The 22848-nt window shown below is 44.4% G+C and overlaps 2 protein-coding genes and 1 long non-coding RNA gene across 5 annotated transcripts in view; 2 read left to right on the top strand and 1 right to left on the bottom strand.

The window, feature by feature from the left end:
- The window catches only part of LOC139102832 (uncharacterized), an 11719-nt gene extending 10384 nt beyond the window's left edge, over window positions 1–1335 (top strand). Inside the window, exon 6 of the mRNA XM_070656981.1 lies at window positions 3–1335. Coding sequence (XP_070513082.1) covers window positions 3–88 — 86 coding nt within the window. The 3' untranslated portion in view covers window positions 89–1335. The remainder of the gene's footprint in view (window positions 1–2) is intronic.
- Window positions 1–16469, bottom strand: part of LOC139102833 (uncharacterized) — a 26838-nt gene extending 10369 nt beyond the window's left edge. Inside the window, exon 1 of the long non-coding RNA XR_011545775.1 lies at window positions 15767–16469. This is a non-coding gene — a long non-coding RNA (uncharacterized lncRNA). The remainder of the gene's footprint in view (window positions 1–15766) is intronic.
- Window positions 9908–22848, top strand: LOC139102831 (choline transporter-like protein 1). Of its 3 annotated transcripts, none has more exons than XM_070656977.1 (17): window positions 9908–10388; window positions 17752–17900; window positions 18168–18281; window positions 18358–18506; window positions 18604–18681; window positions 18851–18941; window positions 19522–19585; window positions 19906–20014; window positions 20188–20296; window positions 20377–20496; window positions 20583–20705; window positions 20795–20901; window positions 21052–21308; window positions 21413–21585; window positions 21657–21749; window positions 21828–21920; window positions 22010–22848. In XM_070656977.1, the coding sequence occupies exons 2-17, from the start codon at window positions 17850–17852 to the stop codon at window positions 22055–22057; spliced, it is 1779 nt and encodes a 592-aa protein (XP_070513078.1). In that variant the 5' UTR covers window positions 9908–10388; window positions 17752–17849; the 3' UTR covers window positions 22058–22848. The 3 variants fall into 3 exon arrangements, with proteins under 3 accessions (XP_070513078.1, XP_070513080.1, XP_070513079.1); XM_070656979.1 differs by having other exon boundaries at window positions 9921–10388; window positions 21413–21579; XM_070656978.1 differs by lacking the exon at window positions 9908–10388 and adding an exon at window positions 11351–13964.

The raw sequence follows: 22848 nt of genomic DNA, 5'->3' as shown, positions 1-22848 counted from the left end.
AGTGCTGGGATCGTCCACGGTGAGCCTGCAGCCGTCGGTGAGGATCGTTTTGGAATTGTTCGCGCTTCTTCTAATCGTCATTCGTTAAAGGCATATAGTGCATCGTTCGAGAAACGCGCTTTGGAACACTTTGCGTACGTCGACGCGTTTGTGAGAGGACAAGGCGGAGGAGGTGGAGAGACGAGAAGGAAGTGAAGGAGCAGCGGTAGGGCTCGAGGGGCCTCTTTGTGCGATGATGACGTTTCCTCTATGGGATCGCCTCGGATCACCACGCAGCGGCAATCTACAATCGAAGCGAATACAGGGAGCTCTCCTTGGGTCACGTCACGGCGATGAAACCTGAAAGGCCTCGCTCGAACAGCGCCGGGCATGGAAGTGACGGGACACGACTGTGGGTTCGATTGCTTTCGAACGATGGGAAGGAAAAGGGCCCGAGGGGAGGGAAAGAAAAATTGTGGACGAAGAGGCGAACTCTCTCTCTCTCTCTCTTTCTCTCTCGCGAGGATGATTTATCCGACGTTCACTCATCCGACCGATCAACGAATGTCCAGAGATCTAGCGACCGGCAGACGCGGCTGAATACACGCGCTCGCGACATATATTCGGGAGTTATTTTATTATTATTAGACCATGTACTCTCTTGCTTCCTTCCAACGGGAATAATGTGTTTGCAATGTGTAGGTATACGTATACATACATATAGTACGTTTCGTCGCATCGTATGGGAAGGATAGTTTTTTTTTCGTACTTTTATAACTCGAAAGGAGACTATAACGACGTAGCATGAATGTACGTGCGTATTCCTCGACAGCGTAAAACAGACATACACACAGAAACAGACACACATACATGGACAAATGCTAGTATACGGAGACATATGTATGCAAGTGTATGAAGACACGACATGAGTCTGTAAGCCCCTCGATACGGCATACATACGATGACACGCACACCCCTATACACACCTATATACTGCCATACTTTTTCTCTGTACGAATAACTGATAAGTAAAAGTGTTTGAGAAAATATATATATATATATTATATAGTATATATATATTGCGGCCCGCCTAAGTATTTTACAGTGTGCGAGATAATGTACCTGAATCGGATATTCGTGCGAACTTCTTTCTTGTGTTGCTATTTAGGCACTATATATATTTAAACAATAAGCGAGAAGGAGGTGCGCTATATACCGAGTTGTACGGTAACGACGCAAATTTTATGTATCTCAGTCATTCCATTTCGTATTAAAGCGTAATTAATTTATTAACGAGGCTGATTTGATTGATGTACAGTACGACTTATGAAGTTTATTATAAATTCATTAAGTATACATAGCCGTCCTGTTTCTTCATGTGTAACCTCTTGCATTTCTCGGTGCTGCAGTTCAAACTGATGCTCCGATACTTTATCTTTTTTTCTCTTTTTTTCACGGCATGCCAATAGATTCGACTATTTTACACGATGCATGTACTATTCATCAAATATCGGCTGATAACGTTATAAATCATATCGCGCACAGTTTGCGCTTATCGACAACGTTTCTACCCCAAATACGTTCCCGCTGAATATCTCAACGTTATTTCTATAAAAGTTGCATTTGGATTAAACGTGCCACTAAATAAAATCGAAGCTAAACACAAGAACGTGATATCTGTGTAAATATAAATGAAAATTACGTAACAATAATTCATATCATTTCTTAATATTGTAGATGTGAATACTGCCAAGTTAATTATAATTATATGCTTTCTCGCGCGTTGCTGCACGCACGCGTGTTTATTTATATTGAGATTCGCAGCTACATATTATATTTATTGCAACGTCAAGCGCCAACGATATATATGTATATATAAGTGAAATGATTATACCTGGTAAGCGGCAAAATTTCATTGTACACACTAGTTATTTTATTAACGCGCGTTGTGTCAACGGCGGAACTTTGTTTTCTACGCCAGGGTAAATATCTCTATCCATTTTAAACGATCCGGATCAGCTTTAAAACAATGCGCGCTGTCTAAATAATTCACGGGCGCAAAGAAGAGAGGTCCGGGGGCCCGTTGACTACCTGCGAAAACGCGCCTGATTCCCGCGAACGTTAAATAAAATATCATTCGACAAAAGCGCGCGTTAATTCACCCGGCGGAATCGAGGAGCGCCGCTTTGCGGATTATTATATTTATTTATGCATGACCGCCGTGTGTGTACGCCGTTAATGTGATAACTCAATTATTGCATGCTGTAATGTTTACCATGTGCCGTTATGCAAAATGTATGGCCACACGAATGTTTCTGATATTTCTGCACGCCGCACACCTTCGCAGTCGCGCGCCGCGGAAATCGGGTTAGTATTTTAAAATACTGAACACGCTGAAATCCTCCTTATCTCACTTTAATGAACCTCTCCAAGTCCGTTAATGTTGTCTCACATGTTCGTGTTTATCGGATTTTTTTAATTGCAATTACAATGTTTGACTCTTACGTTTTTCGGGCTGATCTTCCAAAATGCAATCATTTTAACAAAACACTTTTAAAGTAATAATACTTTAACGTTACTTCTAAAAGAAGACGATAGTTACTTGAAGAATTTATCTTTAACAAGACTTCACGAATATGCAAATGTAGTTCAAATAGTTACGGCCGAGATGGTTTCGAAAGTCTTCAATATTCCTCCCTTTTATTTCATAAGGATCTTCTCGAATAGCTGAAGTGTTCGCAAAATTGTCACGGTAACAATCCGTAAATATGATTATTCGTCGTAACAGATTTTTCGTAAGCAGGAGAAAAATGCAGTTACTTAAAAGTTTATTGGACTTCAGCATTCGATATGTATCTTATCGCTTGAACTAAATAAATAAATTAAAAAAAAAAAAAAAAGAAAAATTAAATTTGAAAAAAGAAAAACAACACGCAAGGATTTCAATATTAAAGTTCTGCTGCTGATAAGTAAATTTCACGTTAAACGTAATTCGTAACTATAACGAAAGAGAAAGCACGGGGGCTAACATTTCCGTAAATTAAAACTCAGCCGTAGTATCGCGGGATTTACACTCTCGATGCCGTGCACGAAAGTGGCCGTGCACGTTTATTCGTAACAACAAGGTATCGTAAATGCATTTATTATTTATCCCGCCGATATAATACGCGGGATCTATTCTTCTGTATCCATCGTCCGGGGAAAATTATGCTTAATAAAATACCGTCTTGTTTTCGATCCCCGAGCGTGGTCCACGAGGGTAGGAAATCGATGGCGCCAGACCGTGGGTGTGCGGACGTATACGTCAAGCGTTCAGGGATATCGGCGAAACGAGATACCGCAGTACGCGGAGCACTCGCACACGAACGAGGGGCTCCGTTGCCTGGGCGACGAGGAAAACTGGAGCGGCGTCACTACGGGGAATCGAGAAAGAATGAGACGCGCCGTACAGTCCGGGTGATCCTTCCCTCGGGGGTGGCGAAAGGAAAAATTCGCGCCGCGTGGCCGACTTCGCGCGCTAAGTCGAGTGAGAATTCGCGAAAAATCCGCTTTGGCGAATCGCGTCGACGCGATGACCCCGATTATCGCCGCGTGCCGTTCCCGTGCGCGAGCTCGGCCCTTGCACTGAACGCGATATCGCGGACTCCTGAAATAATCCGCCGACAACCCGCGCCCATATCGCTAAAGGCGCGATTCAGACAGGACGTCAAATCTCTACGGTGGTCCCGGTGACATCCGGCGACGGTATCGTCGAGGCCGGGCGCGAAATTCGGTCCGCATTACGAATCGTCCTGTCTTTCCACATAGAGATGTAAAACGACGCGCCCCGACGAGCTCCAGGAGCCGGCAATCTTAATGCAAGCGCATTAACGCGGGTAATGTATTCCGTATCCGATCTTCCGTGGGAAAATTGCTTTTCGCTCCTACGAGTGCGTGGCCCGGGTGTGAGTGTGTGCGTGCGTGGCATCCCGCGAATGCACGCCATCCGTGGATCCAATAACCGAGACCGGCGCAAGATTGCTCCTCGCGATTTTCCACTTTAACCTTTGACTCGCGCTCCAATATTAATACACGGCCGCGGTAAAATAATCCTCGGCATTTTGCAACAAGTCGCGCGTGTGCCGCGACAAGATCCGAAGGTAACGCGGCCGATGAAAGAGCATCGATCTCGCGGCACCGAGCATACGTCGCGAGATCCTTGGCACCGGACCAGCGGAAGCGCGAAATACATCCCGGCTTCGTCGAAATTTTCGCGAACTCGTTGGACCGCTGCCCGAGAGATTCCGCCATGGTGTCGCAGTCGGAGGAGGGTGAGTTCCGGGAATGCATGCCGCCTGCGTACGCGCACCTGCCGGCTCCTCCCTCGAGGCTCTCGGTGAATTTACAAGACGTATCACGTCAAGCAATTGGACACTTAATAAATTTTGCACGGAACTCGCTAATTTCTATGCATGGCAACACGCCGCGTCGGATGCATTATTCAACATTTATTTTCAAAAGCTGCAATTTTCTACGACTCACCGAAAATTTCGTTTACAAAAAAAAAATTAAAAAAAATATATATATAAATATACATATAAACTTGCAATGAGCTCAGTAATCGTAAAACGAAACGTTGTCGATATTTTCATCTTTCAGGCTAAAATTGTCGGACACTATGATTTACCAATGTTTCCCTAACCACACCACGCTAAAAATAAAAAAAATAAAAAAATAAAAAGCCCGAAAGAGAAACGCTCGATACTAGTTTATTTGTTAAAATAGCGTGACGTTGGGCGATCGAACGTGCCGAAGGCACCTATGTATACTTGCATGTTTCTCGTTACATTTACGCTTTTGCTCTCGCATGCGCCGAGGAAAAGTAGCTGAGCGGGTCATCGCCGGGGCGCACGAGCGGCGAGGAAACGGCGCTCCCGATAAACCGCGCTTACCCGCCAGTAACCGAATTTCGCACTCGACACCTGCACACGTCGTTCCACCTGGCGCGAGTAATGCTAATGCCATTCCAGGAACACGGAACCGAATGAAAATATCGCCCGATATTTCCGTCGCGCCCGATAACGAATGGCACCGTCGATTCCTAACGCAAAATCGAATTCGCGAGAGCCACGAGATAATCGGCGCCGTAATTTGCGCCGTGACAGCGACGCAACCGCTCTTTGTCCGCTCTCCGTTCGCCGGTCGATACGGCGTTTGATTAATTGCGATAATGCCCCGTCCGGCAGCCTCCTCTCCGCGCGAAAAAATACCGCTGGAAAAATAAGCGCCAATGATTCCGCGGCCGCGCGGAGAAAGCCGGGTCACGCCGCGGTGACGCGCGCCAAAGCTCGGTGAATATTCATTTCCGATCATCTTCCGGTCGCGGCGGTGCAAACGCGAATTACCGCCGTGCCCGCGGCCGTAAACACCGCGCGTATGAATAAGTTACGTTCAATTACTGCGTATACGCGAAATATATGTCGAGCTAATAAAGCGTGCGACATTTCTAGCTGCATTTTGCATGATCGATGCAAAACTCATGTTGAAATGCGAGACCAGCGTGAAATACGTCGCTGGTGTTTATCGCGATGATAGCCGGCAATTTCTCGCTCCCGTTTCCGGAACGGTATACGCTTTGGATTCTGCCGCGCGAAAGAGAGCCACCGCCGTTATCTCTATCCCGATGTCGAATTGTATCACCGACGAAAAAAAAAAAAGAAAAAAACAATTTTGGGAGGCTCCTTTATGCGATATTAGTTCCGCGACACGTATCGACTTTCAGTCGCGTGGAATTACTTGCCGCGCAGCGGAATATCGATAATTTTCCCGACGCGTCGGCGGTACGGCCGCGCGGAATCTGCGATACTGTCTAGGCAAGACTTACGATGCGTATTCTCCGCGGGGGAAAGACACGTAAACTGGAAAACAACAATTCGAGGTAGCTCGCGCGTTACAACCTCGAAATTACACGCGGGATACGCGCCCAGGTTGCGTTCGAAATAAAAGTCACACGTCCGCGCGGGATTACGTTAACTCCACGTTTCAGGCAGCGCGCGAACTCGAGATACGAGACGCGCCGCACAGAAAAGATATATATACTTGGCAAATTAGAATTATTGTCCGCGAAACGAGCGACGTGTTTTATTTTTCACGCGCACGTGCATCCATAAAAAGCTTAGCGCTACGTTATCTATAAAATAGACCATTTACGAGTCTTATAAAAAATAATTAATAATTGGATAATAATTAGTAACGATAATGCTTTCACTTTTAAGATACTCGAGGCAGATCTCTCTCTTCTTTTTTTTCTGATCTTTATTCTGATTTTTATTCCCGCCCGTATATACTATATCATCGAGTTTCAGCGTGACGGCGTCGACGGGGCACATCTGTATGAAGACGGAAGCGCGAGCGTATCTATGCCTCTTCATTATCGCGGCGCTCTACAGATGTACCGAAAAAGCGTATTCCGCGCGCAGATCTAATTGAATGGCTTAATTCGTCACGCGTTTCGCCGTGGAATTCCCAGGGTTTAGAGCCGGGGAAACTGGCGCGCGGTATGTCGCGACGTCGCGTACGGTCTCCGGTCTCTTAATTTAATGCGGCTTTAAATTTTTCACGGGCCCCGTCCGCGGTGAATTATCTCACGGCCGCGCGCCTGTATGGGTGCTTCTATATCAGCGGCGGTCGTCGTGCATCGTACGCGGGGCTGGTTCTAATGTCGTTTTCGGGGCGCTCGTCCGCAGCCGTTACGCGTGCGTGCTCAGGTGCGACCTCGTACCTGGCTAGCGCGCATCGCGGGGTCACTCGGGTTCGCTTTAGGCCGACGGCGTATTAAACGCCGAACGCGGCCACCGGAGTCTAATTGCATTTTCGAAGGCCGGCAAATTACGGTCAATTATCGCGATTACTATCGTCTTCGGGTATTTGACGAGGAGACGCGCCCTTTCGCCGACGTCGACCTCCCGCGCGCGAGCGCGAGATCGCCATCCGAGATCCATAAATGCATACGAATGAGACAAACTGAACTCACGTACCGAACATAAATGTATGTATGCCGCGCGCTCGAGATTAATACGCAAAGTATATATTCGGCGCCGTATAGACGTGCAATATGAATACGGACCTCACGGATTCCAGACAGACGGTATTCCGCGCCCCGTGGGGACGCGAGTTACGCCCGTTCCGCGAGTTCGTCAGAAACAATTTCTGCCAGCTTGAGGGACGGCGGGAAACTTAACTCAACGTTCCGGGAATAAATATTTATGCGGCCCGAGCGGAGGGCCTCTCGGAGAAATGTGTTTTCCGATGAATTATAAAACGCGCGGGTGGGAAAGGGTACTAAGTTCGCGCCTACTTCCTAAAAGTACCGCATCTCGAAACTGCGTTCGCACGCGCGTCTGGTAGCGGCTCGTGCAAACACCTCCGTCGCTTTTCAATGCGTCTTATTAAAGATATCAAAAGTCGCTGAACGTATTAATGAATAAAAAAACAATAAAAAAAAAAAAATAGAAAAAAGACGATAAGCGTTTGGTATCCCGACTGTCTAGACCAATTTCAGGCAAATTCTTCGTAGTTCTCCCTTTCATTAAAGACGGCTAGCGGCGCAATTAAAAACCTCATTAACCGGGCGCTTAAATAATTATCAATTAATAATAAATATTGGAAGAGAGAAAAAGAGATGGATCGCACGCATAATCATCTGGGCGATCCCTTAAATTCGTAGCTCGATTGGTGGCAGGCTATTTACGGCCGAATATCCTTTATAATTGCAACGCGATTGCAGAACCGACGATAAATGACGCGGTTCGATGACAGAAGGTAATGTCGTTATAGCTGGACGCGGCAATCTCCGGCCGTCGTTCTCGCGATGTCGCGAGGGGCGCAATTGCGCCGTGCTCGCTCCGCGATGTCGCAATTACCGATATATCATTGCCGATACAAATTGCATTTCGCTACTGGGAGCGTCTCGCGGCGCGGAATCGAGTCGCGCGGAGGACCCGCGTGGCCAGCCATTATTCAGCGGTCGCGTATACACGTTACCGGGTTATCCGTAACGCATCGCTCGACATGTCGCGTGCCGCGTTCGTCCGCGTCGTATAAAAAATTCACGGTGCAACGACCGCTATTTTTCAACTGGCCATCGCGACCGAGCTATTGTCTAACGGAAATAGACTGGCGAAATGGGAGAGCATCGGCCATAAGGTAATCAGCCCCGACAACGACCGAGGGGGGAAGGGGGAGGGGTCAGTGCAAAACCGATAAAAATTATGGACTGCTTGATTGCGTACGAGCACGCACTTGTCCCTCTCGCCTTTCCTGCGCGACGAAGTGTCGGGGAATATTCCGTCGGCGCAAATTACAATTTTAAAAGAATTTTTACGCGACATGTTTAAAATATCGCTGCATCGCGGCCATTTTTGACGTGCTCCCGAAGAACTAATCGGTTTTTCAATGAGGTCGTGCGCGGGGACAGCCAGCGCGGTCTAATTACGCCGCCGTTCCAAAGAGTGTCCTGAAATATTCACAAGTTGGCCGACATATTTTTTTTTTGTCTTTCTTTTTTTTTTCTTTCCACGCGGACAATTCCGCGTGTCCGCGCTCAAAGGCTCTGGCAGCGATACTCGCTTCTTACAGCGGGTTCGAGCACCGGACGACCGGATCCCATTATGTTTTATCGGTGTGCAAAGAGCCGCGCTCGTTGGAACGCGCTTTGCTGAAATGCACTCGACGGTCTCGTTTAGCTGATATTAGACGAAAGGGAAATGCGGCGAAATCGGGCTGCCTCAATTTCAGGCCGCGGCGGCCGCGGCGGTGGCGCGCTGAATAACGCTATTCGGGTGAAGGTATTGCGGCACAATGTCTCATTTGCGATGCGCATTATAAATAGAAAAAGGAGCAATAATAGAACGTGCTTTTTAACTTTCCGCCTGCCTCGCGTCTAGCCTCAATTATGCATGTTTGCGTGGCCTACATATGTGGACCGCACCGACAGAACTTACACAAATCAAAAAGCCGACCGGCACATTCGACATGTTTAATGCGTAATATTACAACGTGCCGTCCGTGTCGGCGCGCCATAAAATTTTAATGACAAGTTCCGCGAGGCTAGTTCTCGGAAATTGATTTTTCCTCGCCGGGAAATCAAACGGCGCATCAAACGGTCGATGCAATTTTAAAATGTTCAACGTCGAACACGCCGGTCCGTTAAGCTTGTCGGGGGGAATTTCCGTTCGATTAACGTTTCGTAAAAAAATTAACCGGAAGATAAATCTCTGTTATTTATATTCAATTTGCATTCGCCGGGGGGGCCAGGACGATCTCGACTTCTCAGCGGTAAACTTCATAATTACGAGATTCCTTTTTTTTTCTTTCTTTCTTTTTTTTCCATAATTTTTGCCCGGAAGAAGTCGACTCGAGTTTCTCCAAGGAGAGCCCGTCATTAAAATCCCATGTAAAAAGAAACGAGTAGTTACGTCATACCGTTGCAGATCTTATCAGAGCACTTTAAAATTGTAGAGTGTAATTTTGCGAGGATGGTGCTCGTGCAGCGCGAAAGTGCGTACACCGTCAAGATTTGTCAAAAGAAGAGGAGGCAAAAAAAAAGAAAAGGAGACAAAGGAAGAGACAATTCTCATGGAAATCGTTACGCCGCGTATTTTCGCTAGGGGAAATTGCTGTCGGGACTTTGCAAACCGTGAGCGTAAGGTGTTCGCGCGATTCGAGCGAGATCGAACGGTATCAGCCAAAATTGCCGAGATTCGTCGCGAGTACGTTTACGCGCCGTGAGGGTCCCGAGCGAACCGGCTCGGGAATAATTCGCCGGCGCGACCGGCGGAGGTAAGTATCGTGAGAGATCCAGAGATCGGACGGCGGGCGGAGGCTTGGCGCGACGGAGAAGCGAAGGGAAAAGACCGAAAGGTCAGCAGTCGCGCGAGGCGGTGTGAGTGCGTGCGTGATGGACAGACAACCAACGCGACAAAGAGAGTGATTCAGAAAGAGCGAGAGCCGACAACGGGAGGGGAAAGAGAGAAGCACGCGAGAGAAGTGGGAGGAGAGCGAGAGAACGCAAAAGAGGACGCGAAAGAGGAGGACGGCGAACGAGGCACGGACTGCAGCGGAGTATCGTTAACCGGCGGGCATACAAGAGAGCCTGTTCTCCAGACCCCGGCTGGTAATCATACGAGTCGGCGACTGTTAGTACTGTGCCCGAGCCCGAGTGCGAGCGGACTCGAGCCGCGCGCGGCGACAACAAAAGCGAATTGTAGGCGAGGCGATGTCGTGATCTTTGTGCCGTTCGGCGTTTCTCTCGGGCGCGCCGTTCTCCAAGACTGAGGGCCACGCGGGTGCGTCACCGTGCGTTGTTGTTCTCCCAGGCTCCAGATACCGCTGAAGAATCCAGATCACGGTTCGGAAATCCAATTCGAGAGGTACGTTCACGGAGGAGAAAGAAAAAAAAAAAATAACGTAGATTTATAGCGTAAATCCATAGCGATCAGAGCGGTATGTAGATCGGTACTTTAAGGTGCGGGTTGTCGCCTTGAAACGAAGGCAAACCGATGGCGATCCGCTTCAGGTAGCACGACGATGGCGCACGTTTTGCGCGAGCCTGCCTCCTCTCGGTGGAATGCTAACGGTTTACCGGCCGCCATGCTCGCTGTAATCTAATCGGACTCGCTTGGATTTTCTTGATGACTCAAACACATATGCTCGGTATAGTGTACTTTCGTCACACGATAAGACGACGCCTGATATCGTCGACCGGGAGATTGGACACTCGACCTAAAGTAGCGTTCGTTCAAAAACGTTTCACGCTTTGTTCGCGTTTTATTTTTTCCTTTCTTTTTTTTTCCCCCTTCGTCCATCCCAAGCTACGCCCACAGGTGTGTCGTGATCGTTACGGCGGATTGTGACACGGTTCACGACAACCCTAACGCCGTTGCGTGGCGATGTAAAGATCTTCCGGTTCCGCGAGCGCGTCCCGGGTCTTTCGGTGCTCATCAAATTAGCAATCGCCACTGGCAGTCCGCAATGTTTATTTTCGCTAGATATTATTCACCGTAATTCCACGTGGTCCGATAGCCGTGTGTTAATTTCGAAGTATTTTATCATTATTCAGTTCACGTCGGCGAGACGTGCGGCCGCCGAGAAAGTTTACTTTGTCAATTCAACATAATATGCGAAAATATGACCTACATTGTCAATATTTATCGACAACGGAATATGTTGCAGTCCACGGGGTTGCCTCCACGTTATTTCTAGTATCGACAATTTATCAATACACGTCCGTGCCGATTTGATATAATTTATCGCGCGACCGAGTAACATGTACTGAATAATTCTAAAAAAAAAAAAAATTTCCTGTTTTGTCTGACGGATTTCTCATTGTTTCTTTCGAGCGAATATTATCGGAGCGGGTTTTTTTTTCTTTTTTCTTTTTTTGCATCGTTTTCGCGTACGCGCAGGTGCGGTTACAGTACGCAGGTGCGCGTGCACGCGCGGGTCCTTGAATGCATGTGAGTGATGTAAGATGAATGAGGCGATACGCTCGCAATGACAAATGTGTCGCGACATATCTAATTACGAAAAATCGAAAGGCACGAGAATAATGCTTTTCAATAATAGCACACGCTGCTCGTGCCGCTCTCACGTGGAAAACTATATTTTCGCGCCAAGGTATATCGTCGCGAATTTTATACAAGCCATTGATAAAGAAGTCGAAACAAATAAATCGTAATTTTTGGAATTAATAAACAATTACTTGACGGACAATTGGATTAAAATCGAACGCACGATAACGCGCAGTCTTTGGAAGTGCTTTGCATAAGAGATGCATTCCGGGCTTTGACTTTTCTCACGAGAATTAATAATCGCGTGCAGTCATTTAATTAACGGCGATCAGCGTATGTATATTAATTCCGATCAGCGTTACGTTGGAATCGCGAATATTCTGTCTACCTGAAGAATGCCCGACTCGTTGCATTTTAATCGGAACCCATCGCATTCAACGAACGCAGACAATGCGTTGAAAGGCCGAGGGGATTCTCCGGCGAAGGCCAGCGAATCACGCGGGGAAACCGGAGGAGCCTTGAGCGGAATCGGAGCGGACTCGCTTCGATTTTCTTCCCAATCTCTACATTTTCTCGTTATACGCACAAAAATTTTGCTCCCCTATTTCCTCGGAATTTTTCCCGCCGCCGCGAAGTACACAGGTTCGCAGACGGTCCCTTACTAATTTAATACAAATTGCTAATTTAGTGCGGATAGTGCAAAATGCCGTTGCACGGGGCGTAATATAATCTCGCCGCGACCCTCATAAAATTTTCATGCATTGGACTTACGGGGTTGTACACTTTGCACGATAAAATTGCGCTCCTTATCCCCGCTAAGGGAAAAAGTATTCGCGGGAGCATGTTAAATCGACCAAGTACAAAGCCTATCTTCAGACAGTTGTCTTGATAGCGCATCGATCGCGGCTGAAGGGTTACGCGAGTTCGAACGACGGGGGATAAGCGTCAGTAGTCGCATGCAGGAATATACGTTGTCAAATACCGGGAAACTCGCGACTTCGAAGAGAACGAAACGAAATGGAAGCGCTGATATTCGTCTCCGCGCGGCGAAGCTCAGGCCGGAAAGTCGATGCGAGTTTCATGAATAATTGAGGAACGGGAAGAACATGGGATTATCATAATGCGTGAATGACGCCAGGGGAAATTCTCATCATCAAGGTACGACCTACATACGTTTACGTTGCTATAATCCTTATGTACTACTATTACTTCTGTTATCTGTCGAGGTTAAGCTTGATACAGTGTAAGACAAAGATTATCTTCGAACATACGCGCTTTTAATAAAACGCATATCTCGGACGGTGTATTAAGAAAAGAAAAATATTTCAGATTGTTTAGGTGAAACAGACGATTCCGCGCGAAAAAAGTAAATCTGTAATGAACAGCTGTTTCGATGAAGCGTGAAACGATTAAATAGTCGCGAGCGTCTTTCGTTCTCCTTATCATCGATAAATGTAGCGCTAATTAAATTGATTATTATTGTAAATGTATAATCTCTTCGCTATCAAGCTCATTAACACTCAAACGCCATTCGTAATGAACGTTGTTTGGGTGAATTACAACTTTGCGCATAAAGACTGATCGGCCTGATTCGCTATCGATTATTCCCTCCCTATCGAAATGTCGCACACGGCTGCAGGGCGATTTAACTTTTAAGTCTGATATATCGTCAGCGGACAAACGAGTTTCTTGCGCGATTCCGGGAGCGATAACTTTGCACCTACACGAGAATCCCGGACGCGCCTGGGCGTTATTATTTCATTGAGATAGTTCGTTGCAAAAGCTGCGATAAGGCAGATGGAAATTAGTACGGAAACCTGACCTCGGTATCAACGAGTGCGTCGCTTATTCGTAAATCATGCGGGAATAAGAAAATAAAAAAGAACCTGATTAAAGTCGCAACTATGACGATTAATATGCTCACCATATTCTGACCTGAGCCTGTTCTCCGATGATTTCAACCTGAGATAATGACAGGTTTGCATTAGTCAGCGGGAACTACAGCGAGAACAGCGGCGTTCCTGCCCGCGGCTAAGAATCCATAATGACCTATATTGCATTACGTAATGCGTGTACATGCTCAATAGACGTTCATATTTCGCTAAATATAATTATTATTAGATACCGCGTATCGGCAGCATTTAAGACAAGGCATTACAGTGATTATCGCCTAAGCCATTACGCAATGATCCGCTCGACAGGTTTGCCATCAACGAGAGAACGGGCTTGAGGAGGGGACAAAGTTGAGTGATGTATGGGTGTGTGAGTAACCCGGTTGAGATGCGTTTGTTACATGCGGACCGAGAGTGTCATTTGTTCGTTCGTCCGAAACAGTTTCTTCAGTCGCGTTTGCGATCCGGGAGAAAGATGCGAGCGGTTGTCAGCCTGAAGAAATTAATTTACGGCGTGTGCTCTGTTTTCGTTTAATACTTTAATGTAAGATTCATTAGGAGTTGTCGTAAAACTTGACGTAATTGATGTACAAATACTTGTTAACGCGATACGCGGAGATAAATGTGATATCAAATAACGCACGGACGGGACGTATAATTATCGTGTGCGTGAGTATTGTGACGTTACATACGCGTGGCGGACATGCGTGTCCGAGCGTGACTCACGGTTCTTCTTAATTCCAAGAGTATATAATTGGCACAAGGATCGCTCTAACTCGTCGTTTACTTGTTCCGTTCCGCGTACTTTCCGTCGCGAGCGTGCGAAAGATTCGCGGCGATGGCACGCCGCGTTCGACGCAAGATTTAAGTGTTTTTTCTCCTCTTTTTGTTTTTTTTTCCTTTCTTTTTCCTGCCTTTTTCTCTCCCGCATGTTTCTCCCGAGCCACGTGCTGCACGGAGCTCAGAGCCACGGTAGACGGGATTATGTATCCAGCTTCCACCGGCAGGTAAAAAGGCGTTGGCTGATCCGCAAGAAAAATCCGTAACTTTGTGCGTCGGAATTTTTCCCACAGAATGCGTGGAACCTACCTCCGGCGCCTTTTCACCAAAGTTTCATTGAAAAGATATACCGCCGCTTGATGCCTGTAAGTTTTCAAGAACGTCTTTTCATAACTTTGCGGAAACTCGACTGTCGGGATCCACGGGCATCTTTTGAACACACGAAAATAGATCCTCGGTTGGCAGGCAACCAGCGCGAAAATAATTCGCGGCGCCGATGGCGAGCGGTGAGATTACGCTTATCGATTGCCTTTGCGCTCTCTCTCACTCTCTCACTGTCTCTCTCTCTGATTGCTGTGATCTCGCGCGTACACAGCGTAATTTCATTGAGGCCTGTAAGATAGTCGGTGCCGCTGTCGGCAAACCCGATGTAACACATGCGACAAGCCGAACCGTCTAATATTAGCCGAAATTCCGAGCTAAACCCAAGTCAAATAGAAGAGCGTCCGAAACTGCAAACCCGAAATGTCCCATACCGGATTACGCCGATTCGCTCGGTAAACATTTACAGCTTCTTGCACTTGCAAGAAGCAAACGCGGCCAGCCGACGAACAGTCCCCCGGATTCTAGCGAAGCTCCCGGAACGGCTGGAAGAGTTCGTTCGCGCAACTTAATTTTTATTTGCTTATCGAATTTATCGCCAATTAATTTACGACGCGATTAGTTTATCGCGTTTGCGCAAGCGTGATGTTTGCAACGCTTAGACGTCACCGTGCTTAATTCACACGGGGGCCGTAGATAATGCATGCGTGGACCGACGCACTGATTTATTCCACGTCGACCGGGACGTTAATCCGTCTTACGTCTATCATTTTAACGTTCCCCGCGATGCGGCACGCACACGCGCAGAGAATTTGATCATCGCGAATTGGATTAAAGTTTCATTTCGGCTGCGGCCACGTCGATTTGTGATTGATGGTGTCTTGCCGCCAGTTATTAATTCAACGGGGTAATGTCGGGCGGATAAAACTTTCACGCGGATCGTTAAATAAATCAGTGGACGTGAAAATGGTAAAACAAAAAATTGTCGAACAATGAGAAATCGCGTGGCTTAAAACAATCGATGGGTTTCACGTAAAATACTTTATACAACTTTGGATAGACAGAAACTAAATGGGAACGATTAGACGGGCGTGGAAATAAAAAAAAATAAAATAAAATAACCTGAAGAGCTGGAGAGGAACGGAGGCTGGAGAACAATGATGAAACGGGCGACGTCATTCAAATATATAATACAATTTAATCGAAACGAAATGAATTAAACTAATGTCGAATAAATTTTCGTACCTAAAAGGTTGTTCATCTGACGCGCGATATCTCTCTGGGCCTCGACCTCCTCTCAGCTTCGTGTCGATCCTTTCCAGCGCACACACTGTCACTGTATAACCGCGCACTTACCGCACTACTTGACGAGAAACAAGGTTAAGGACGATCGCGTTCACGATGTCCCCGCGACGGGGGCTCAAGACGACTACATTCCCGGATCGCAACGACAACGGCTGCACGAAAACGCGGTCTTCCTTGTCGCGAGACGGGACGATACGTATGGAAAAAGCGCGATTATGCCGATTATTACGACGCGTGAAACACAATCGACGCCGGCACTTGTCTCGCGACGTAAACAATAGAAAACAACATGGTTGCGCAAGACGACGTCATCTCTCGCGACTCCACTCGCGACGTACTTCTAGCGGTGGCCACCTTCACGACCCTCACGCCGGTTACCTTCGCGCTAATGACGATGCCAATTGCTCTCGCTTGCACTTTACGCGAGCGTATTCTGTGCCATCTCGTCTCGTGATGCTAAACGAAAGACCGTACAGGAGTCCAAATTTAATGATAAATGCGCGCGATTTAATTACCCTTACGACACTCGCGCTGTATCGCTGCATAGCCGGACGTGCCGCGTACGCTTGACGAGAAACACGGTTAAGGACGATCGCGTATCGAGCACGAAGATATAACGCCCCCGCGACGTTTAGCGCGACATTCCCGGAACGCGCGACGACGTCCACGCGGAACGCGGTTCTCGCCGCGTCGCGAGACGGAGGCAGCGAGCGGAAAAAGCGCGATTATACCGTATTTCGTACGCGTGAAACACGACCGGCACCGGTGTCTGCCTCGCAACGTAAACGGACTAACCATGGTGGCGCATTGGTAGCGTTTTCACGAGAGCGGCAAGTCCGTTCCCATAGTTCGTCATTCAATACCACGTCGCGTAAACTTTTTCGCTTTCGTGCGGCCCGATAAAAACTTCTCCCGTGTTTCTTTCGTGACTGAAACACGGAAGTAACATTAACCTACTGCACTCAATATATATCCTCGTGACTTTTACAGCGTGTATATCTTTCGTAATTGTGATAGATATTCTATCAGCATTAGCGAAAGCAAACAGGTTTCACGCTAAATAAATCTTTTTACATCGTTTACGAGACGTCTGTCCAAGGCAGATAAATAAGTTTAATCGAATAAGTATGTGCGACCCCAAAGATTTTCCCCCTCTGCGAATTTAACTAACTATTAGTACCAAAATTGAATATTAATTATCTCTTTTTTGCCTATCCGCTCATAATTCGATTTGAATTAATCGCTAAAACACGAGAATAAATTAAACTTTAATTCTTATGAATTTATTAGGAACTCTGACGAGCATATATTCTAATTAATTTCCTTTTTCTTTTCTTTTCTTTATTTTTGCGCAAAGTTCTACTTTCGAACGGTCGTAATTATGTTTCGCGTGTGTTACCATGGATGATGCGTGATTCTGATCAGCGTTGCGACAACAGTATCCAAGCATGCAACTTCCCGGGTGTATTAATCGATCGGTATCGACGTGACCCAGGCTTCGTTCAAGGAACGTGTCCCGGAAAATAGTGATCGCCGTCGGATTGCATTTATATCAGAATTACTGCGAATTTTAATGCGCACACCGAGATAGAATGGGATCACAGCCGGGTCTTCAAACGCCGAGAAGAAAATTTTTATTAATCCGCGTCGCTTTGAATTTCCCTCGCGAACCTTGACGCTTTTGAGAGAATCAGCATTTTTGCTTCGGTGGGTATCGAAAAGACATTGCTCGTTGCTGCTGTGTTTAATTCTGCACGAAATATTTTAATCTACATCGGGGCTCGATAAAAATCACAAAAAAAAAGGCGATTATGTCGCCGTGTACATCGATCGCACGTGCAAGCAATTACACGACGTCGGTCGTTTTCGTGGATTTGATAAATGAACCGATAACGGTATCTGCGATTTTGTATTGTCTGTTAAAGCTGGCGGGAGCTCGGAAACGATAGACTTGTCGAAAGGCGATCAGGAGGAAGGCGAGCACGATAGTACGGAGGAGCCAGTCGTCCCGACGAATCTAGAGATGGGCTGTTGCGGTTGTGCGGACGAGCCCTCGTCCAAAGTAGAACCGACGGTAAGCGTTTCCGTAATACGCTTGTTAAAAAGGATTTGTATATTTACGAGGGTATAGCGTGCTTGTTAAAAATAATAACGTTACGCATTCACCGAACGTAAACTGTCTATGTTACCCAAACACGCGACTTGCATCTCCCTGAATTAATTTTCGCGATTAGTTCTAGTTATTAAATTTATCGATCCCATTTAATCTTGTTTTTATCTTAATAATTTTCAATCAGCAATTCTTAACGGTGTTTTTTTTTTTTCTCTCTTCAATTTCTAGACACCTGATAATCAAGGCTCGCCGTCAAATTATTCAGAGCAGATATTCGTAAAGGATCGATCATGCACCGACATTCTGGCCATGATCGTCCTGCTCGTTCTCGCAGGTGGTTTTGTAAGTGACACCGCTTTTTCATCCGTACCGCAATCGCTAATACGTTCGTTAAACATTTTGCAATTTGCGCGCGTAGATCTTCATGATGGTGAACGTCGTGAAGAAAGGCGACATTTATCGCGTAATAAATGGATACGACGATTGCGGAAACGTCTGCGGCCGCAAGAACTCGCTGTACGCGAACGATCCAAAAGGATGCATGGGTGGCGATTACATCAAAAAACCGTAAGTGCCGCGAGCAGCATTTGTATCAATTAGAAGTCGTATATCGAAAGTCATGAGAATTGATCGCACTGATAACTTATATCCTGCCGTTCAATAGGTATCTCGACATTAATATCGGTAGCAACGGAGTGAAGACACGTACATGCGTGGCGAACTGCACAGAGGACAGTTCCAAGTAAGTAAAATTCATTCGTTACCTTTCGTTCGTCGTATCTTTGGTCGCGCGTTAATTATTCGCGTTTCACGAGATCATAAAATAATAGCGATCGCAGAAAGCGATTCATCGGGCACGAGCTCTTTCAGCTACTTTCTCTAACGTTGTTTCTCGCTCTTTCGTTTCACAGAATATTATTTTTCAATCGCTGTCTGCACAAGAAAGTAACAGAAACTATCAACTCTATAATAAGAACTCTTCGTTTGGACAGCATTTATAACGTAAGTGATTATTTTGGATATGTATTGAGATTTTATTATAGCACCCGGTCATTTTTGGAGTTTTCTTTTCTGTCGATATCTTGCATCTATTCCCGTATATATCGTATTTCTGATTAAATTAATAAAAGATTTGCAATCTTATTCCGGGAATATTATCTTCCTTTTTACTTCATCTTTTTATAATAAAAATCAATTTTTTTTTAATATATCGCTGTGAAGAAAAAAAAATAGATCTATCTTATAAAGAAGTGTCAAGTATTGAAGTTTCATTTATTAAGTGGAACTACTATCTTATTTTCTATATTAAACGACTTATTGGAAGTAATAAATTTTATTTTCAATAATTTATGACAATCCAATAATATTTCAATTAAGCTTCAAATCAAATTATCTCTTTTTTTACTTGAAATTTATTTATTCTTACAGTATTTTGCGATAATGCGTTTATTGACTTAGGTCAAAATAAGAATTAGTTTAGTATTTACTTGAATTAATACACGAAATAATTTATAATTGATATATGTGCGGTATCCCCTGAATTATACACCAAATAAGTAATCGATAATGTATGTTATTTCAGGACGCGGTTACTGATTTGGGAATTGCATGGAAGGAATTAATTTACCTTCTGCTCATAGCTTTGGGTAGGTATTTCAGAAAAACTATACCCAACATGTTATTTTAGAACTGTATCGTTTACAGCTTCCATTATCGCATTGCATACAGACATAAATTTTCTATATATATAACATCTAAATATTTTGGTAAATTTAAACGACATTCTGAGCAATTAGCACGAATTAAATCCGAAAAATGTCCGATTTTTCCGCGGTATAATCTTTTTATCGGAAATATGATTTTCACGTATTAAATTTCGGCGTTAAATTCTTATATCACTTCTCCCTCTGCGCGCGAACACAAAACAAAGACTTTGAGTGATTGATTGCGACCGACGATTTTTCAGCACTTTCTCTTGGTATATTGGTGGCCTTTCGCTATATGGTACAATATGTCATTTATGTCGTATTGATCGGCGCAGTTTTGGCTTGCATCGGTGGCACAACGTATCTCTGGTAAAGAAAAATATCTGATTTTTTTGCAAATTAAAGCGATGCAACAAAAATAAGAAATGTAGCTTGGTCCAATGTAAAAATTTTCACGCGATAAATATATAAATCTAAAATTTATTTAAGTCGAGCGAAACCTATTTCACGACACCTATGTGCTCTATTTATTCTTTTTTTAGGCTGGCGTGGTATCGCGAGAAGAAGAGCACGGAAGAGGGCAACATCGAGGTGGAGGATTCCAGCGTTGAACCTTACTTCATCTACGCTATTATTATGTCGGTCGTGGCTGTAAGGAAAAATCACTATGTCCGCCGTTAGGTTCGCGCAAATTTTGCGAATATACACATATACGCGTATACATGCTGCAGGTTATCGTACTGCTGGTGATTCTGGTGATGAGGAAGAGAATCGAGCTGGTCATGCAGCTTTTCCGGGAGGCGGGTAAAGCCGTGTATTCGATGCCCGCGTTGCTGTTTCAGCCGATTTATGTGAGCATATCTCGTTTCAATTACACGAATCCAGTACGCTTCATTTTCGAACCGGTCTAGCGAACGCAAAAATCCTCTGTTTTCAGACGTATTTGCTGATTGGGTCCACAGTAGTAGCGTGGATTTACTGCATGTTGTGGATCGAAAGTGCCGGTGACGTTTACTTAAAGAAAGATCACATTCGCTTCAAAAAAGATGGGTTGCTTATCGTACGTTGGCATATTTCTTCATCGGTGTAATTTTATATCCTGTTTCCCTTCATACTTCTACTTTTTTTAAATAAGTGGAATTTATTTAGGCAACAAGATGGTACAATCTATTTTTATTCTTCGTGGCATGTGAATTCTATTTGGGATGCCAGCATATGGTCGTCGCATGCGCTGTTGCTCGGTGGTTCTTTACAAGGTGGGTTCTCTTATTGATATACATTGAACGAAAGAGCAAATAGCGCAGCTAAAAGCCAATCACTTATATACGATGTCTGATAGATTGTACTTTGATATCACAAAAATTTGATACGAGAAATGCATTGTAACAGAGACAATTTTGTTACAGGGACAAAAAACGTCTTTCTTTGCCGGTAGTAAAAGGTTTTGGATACCTCATGAGATATCATATGGGTACCGTCGCTTTCGGAGCTTTAATAATAGGGATCGTCCGTGTGATAAGAGCCATGATTTCCTTTGTCCAAAACCATCTAAAGCGCTATGATAACAGTTTCGTAAAAGGCATACTATGGTGTTGCCAGTGCTGTCTTTGGTGCTTCGAGTGCGCTTTAAAATTCCTCACTAGAAACGCATACATCGAAACAGGTAACTGCGATGCATTTTTATTTTCAATAGTATATAACGATTGTAGTATATACATAAAAAAATTTGTTTATTGATCGGCGTTCTAAAAAATGGGTTTTTTTTAGCTATATACGGATGTAACTTTTGCACGGGCGGAAAGAAAGCATTCCAGGCCTTATCAAACAACATTTTGCGAGTAGCGGCGATTAACAGCGTCGGTGATTTCGTACTCTTTCTGGGTAAAGTCCTCGTCGTCACTCTTACCGTTATTTCGGGAATTTATTTGATGCAGGTACAGGTAAATTAATAGTATTACATTTTTTACACTTCAAGGGTTTTACTAAGCACTTTAGTTTTACTCCGTTGTAGAAAAAGGAAGGGCTCACTCACCCTTGGATACCAATTACTCTCGCGGGGATATTCGCATTTTTGGTTGCACATTGCTTCATATCCATTTACGAGGTGAGCGGCACATAAATTAAATCTCGTAAATGATACGTTATTAAACGATTAACGATCTAAAAAAATAATTCTTCACAGATGATTATTGACACGATATTTATATGCTTCTGCGAGGACTGTGAGAAAAATGATGGCATCAGCAGACCTTATTTCATGAGCCGCGGTTTAATGGTTTGTATTAATTATAATGGACTCTATATTTTAATATTACTCTTTACCTATAATAAAAAAAATTGTAAAAAAAATTTTTTCGTATCCAGGAATTCGTGGAGAACAGCAAGAAAGCTTTGAGACAGTTAGAACAGTAAAGTGGTGCGACATAACAAGTGTTAAAAATCGACAGCTTTTTTTTTTTAAGAAGTACAACGCATTTTAAAGTTTTAATGTGTGGTCAGTGTGACGATTGATGTAAATATGTCAATCCGTCTTTTTTAAATAGAAAAATAGATATATATTTTTTTTCCACGTATGAATCTTCAAGAGATAGTCATGAAATCGCCAAAAGGAAAGATCTTTTCGTATACGCACAAATTGTCTTCACTCAATACGCAGCGCAATCAAAGTTACCTCGCGTCAACGAAGCATAATCGACTGCGCTTCAATCAATCCAACGGACTGATATTATAAAGTATGTTATGAATCGTTCTATTTTTAAAGTTCCTATTTCTAAAAATATTTTATATAATTTTATGTAACCAGATAAGTTTTCTACACAAACGTAGCCGAAATAGATTGATGCTAGCGCAAATGCTGCGAATACCCTTATTTGGCAGTCTAAACTTACGATGTGTACTCTCCGTACCATCAGAAGTTGTTAACGAACAAATTAACTTATTACGACATCTACTAGAATATAAGATTACACATAGAGTTCAAATTCTACCCGTTCTCTATCGCTGTAAATATATATATATATATATATTTCTTTTTTAACGAAAAAGTGCCTATGATAATTTTTTATTTTGATATAAGTGTATGATATAACTAAACTGCTGTAATATGAACGATATAGTTATGCTATTTTGAAAATGAAATATATATAAGATTATTATATTGTATATTATCAAACAAAAAAAAAATTTTTATGATATAAATCTAA

The sequence above is a fragment of the Cardiocondyla obscurior genome, linkage group LG05 (genome assembly GCF_019399895.1).
Source record: "Cardiocondyla obscurior isolate alpha-2009 linkage group LG05, Cobs3.1, whole genome shotgun sequence".
NCBI lineage: Eukaryota > Metazoa > Arthropoda > Insecta > Hymenoptera > Formicidae > Cardiocondyla > Cardiocondyla obscurior.
The sequence above is the reverse complement of the archived record's forward strand: the minus strand, read 5'-3'. Positions and strand labels throughout refer to the sequence as shown.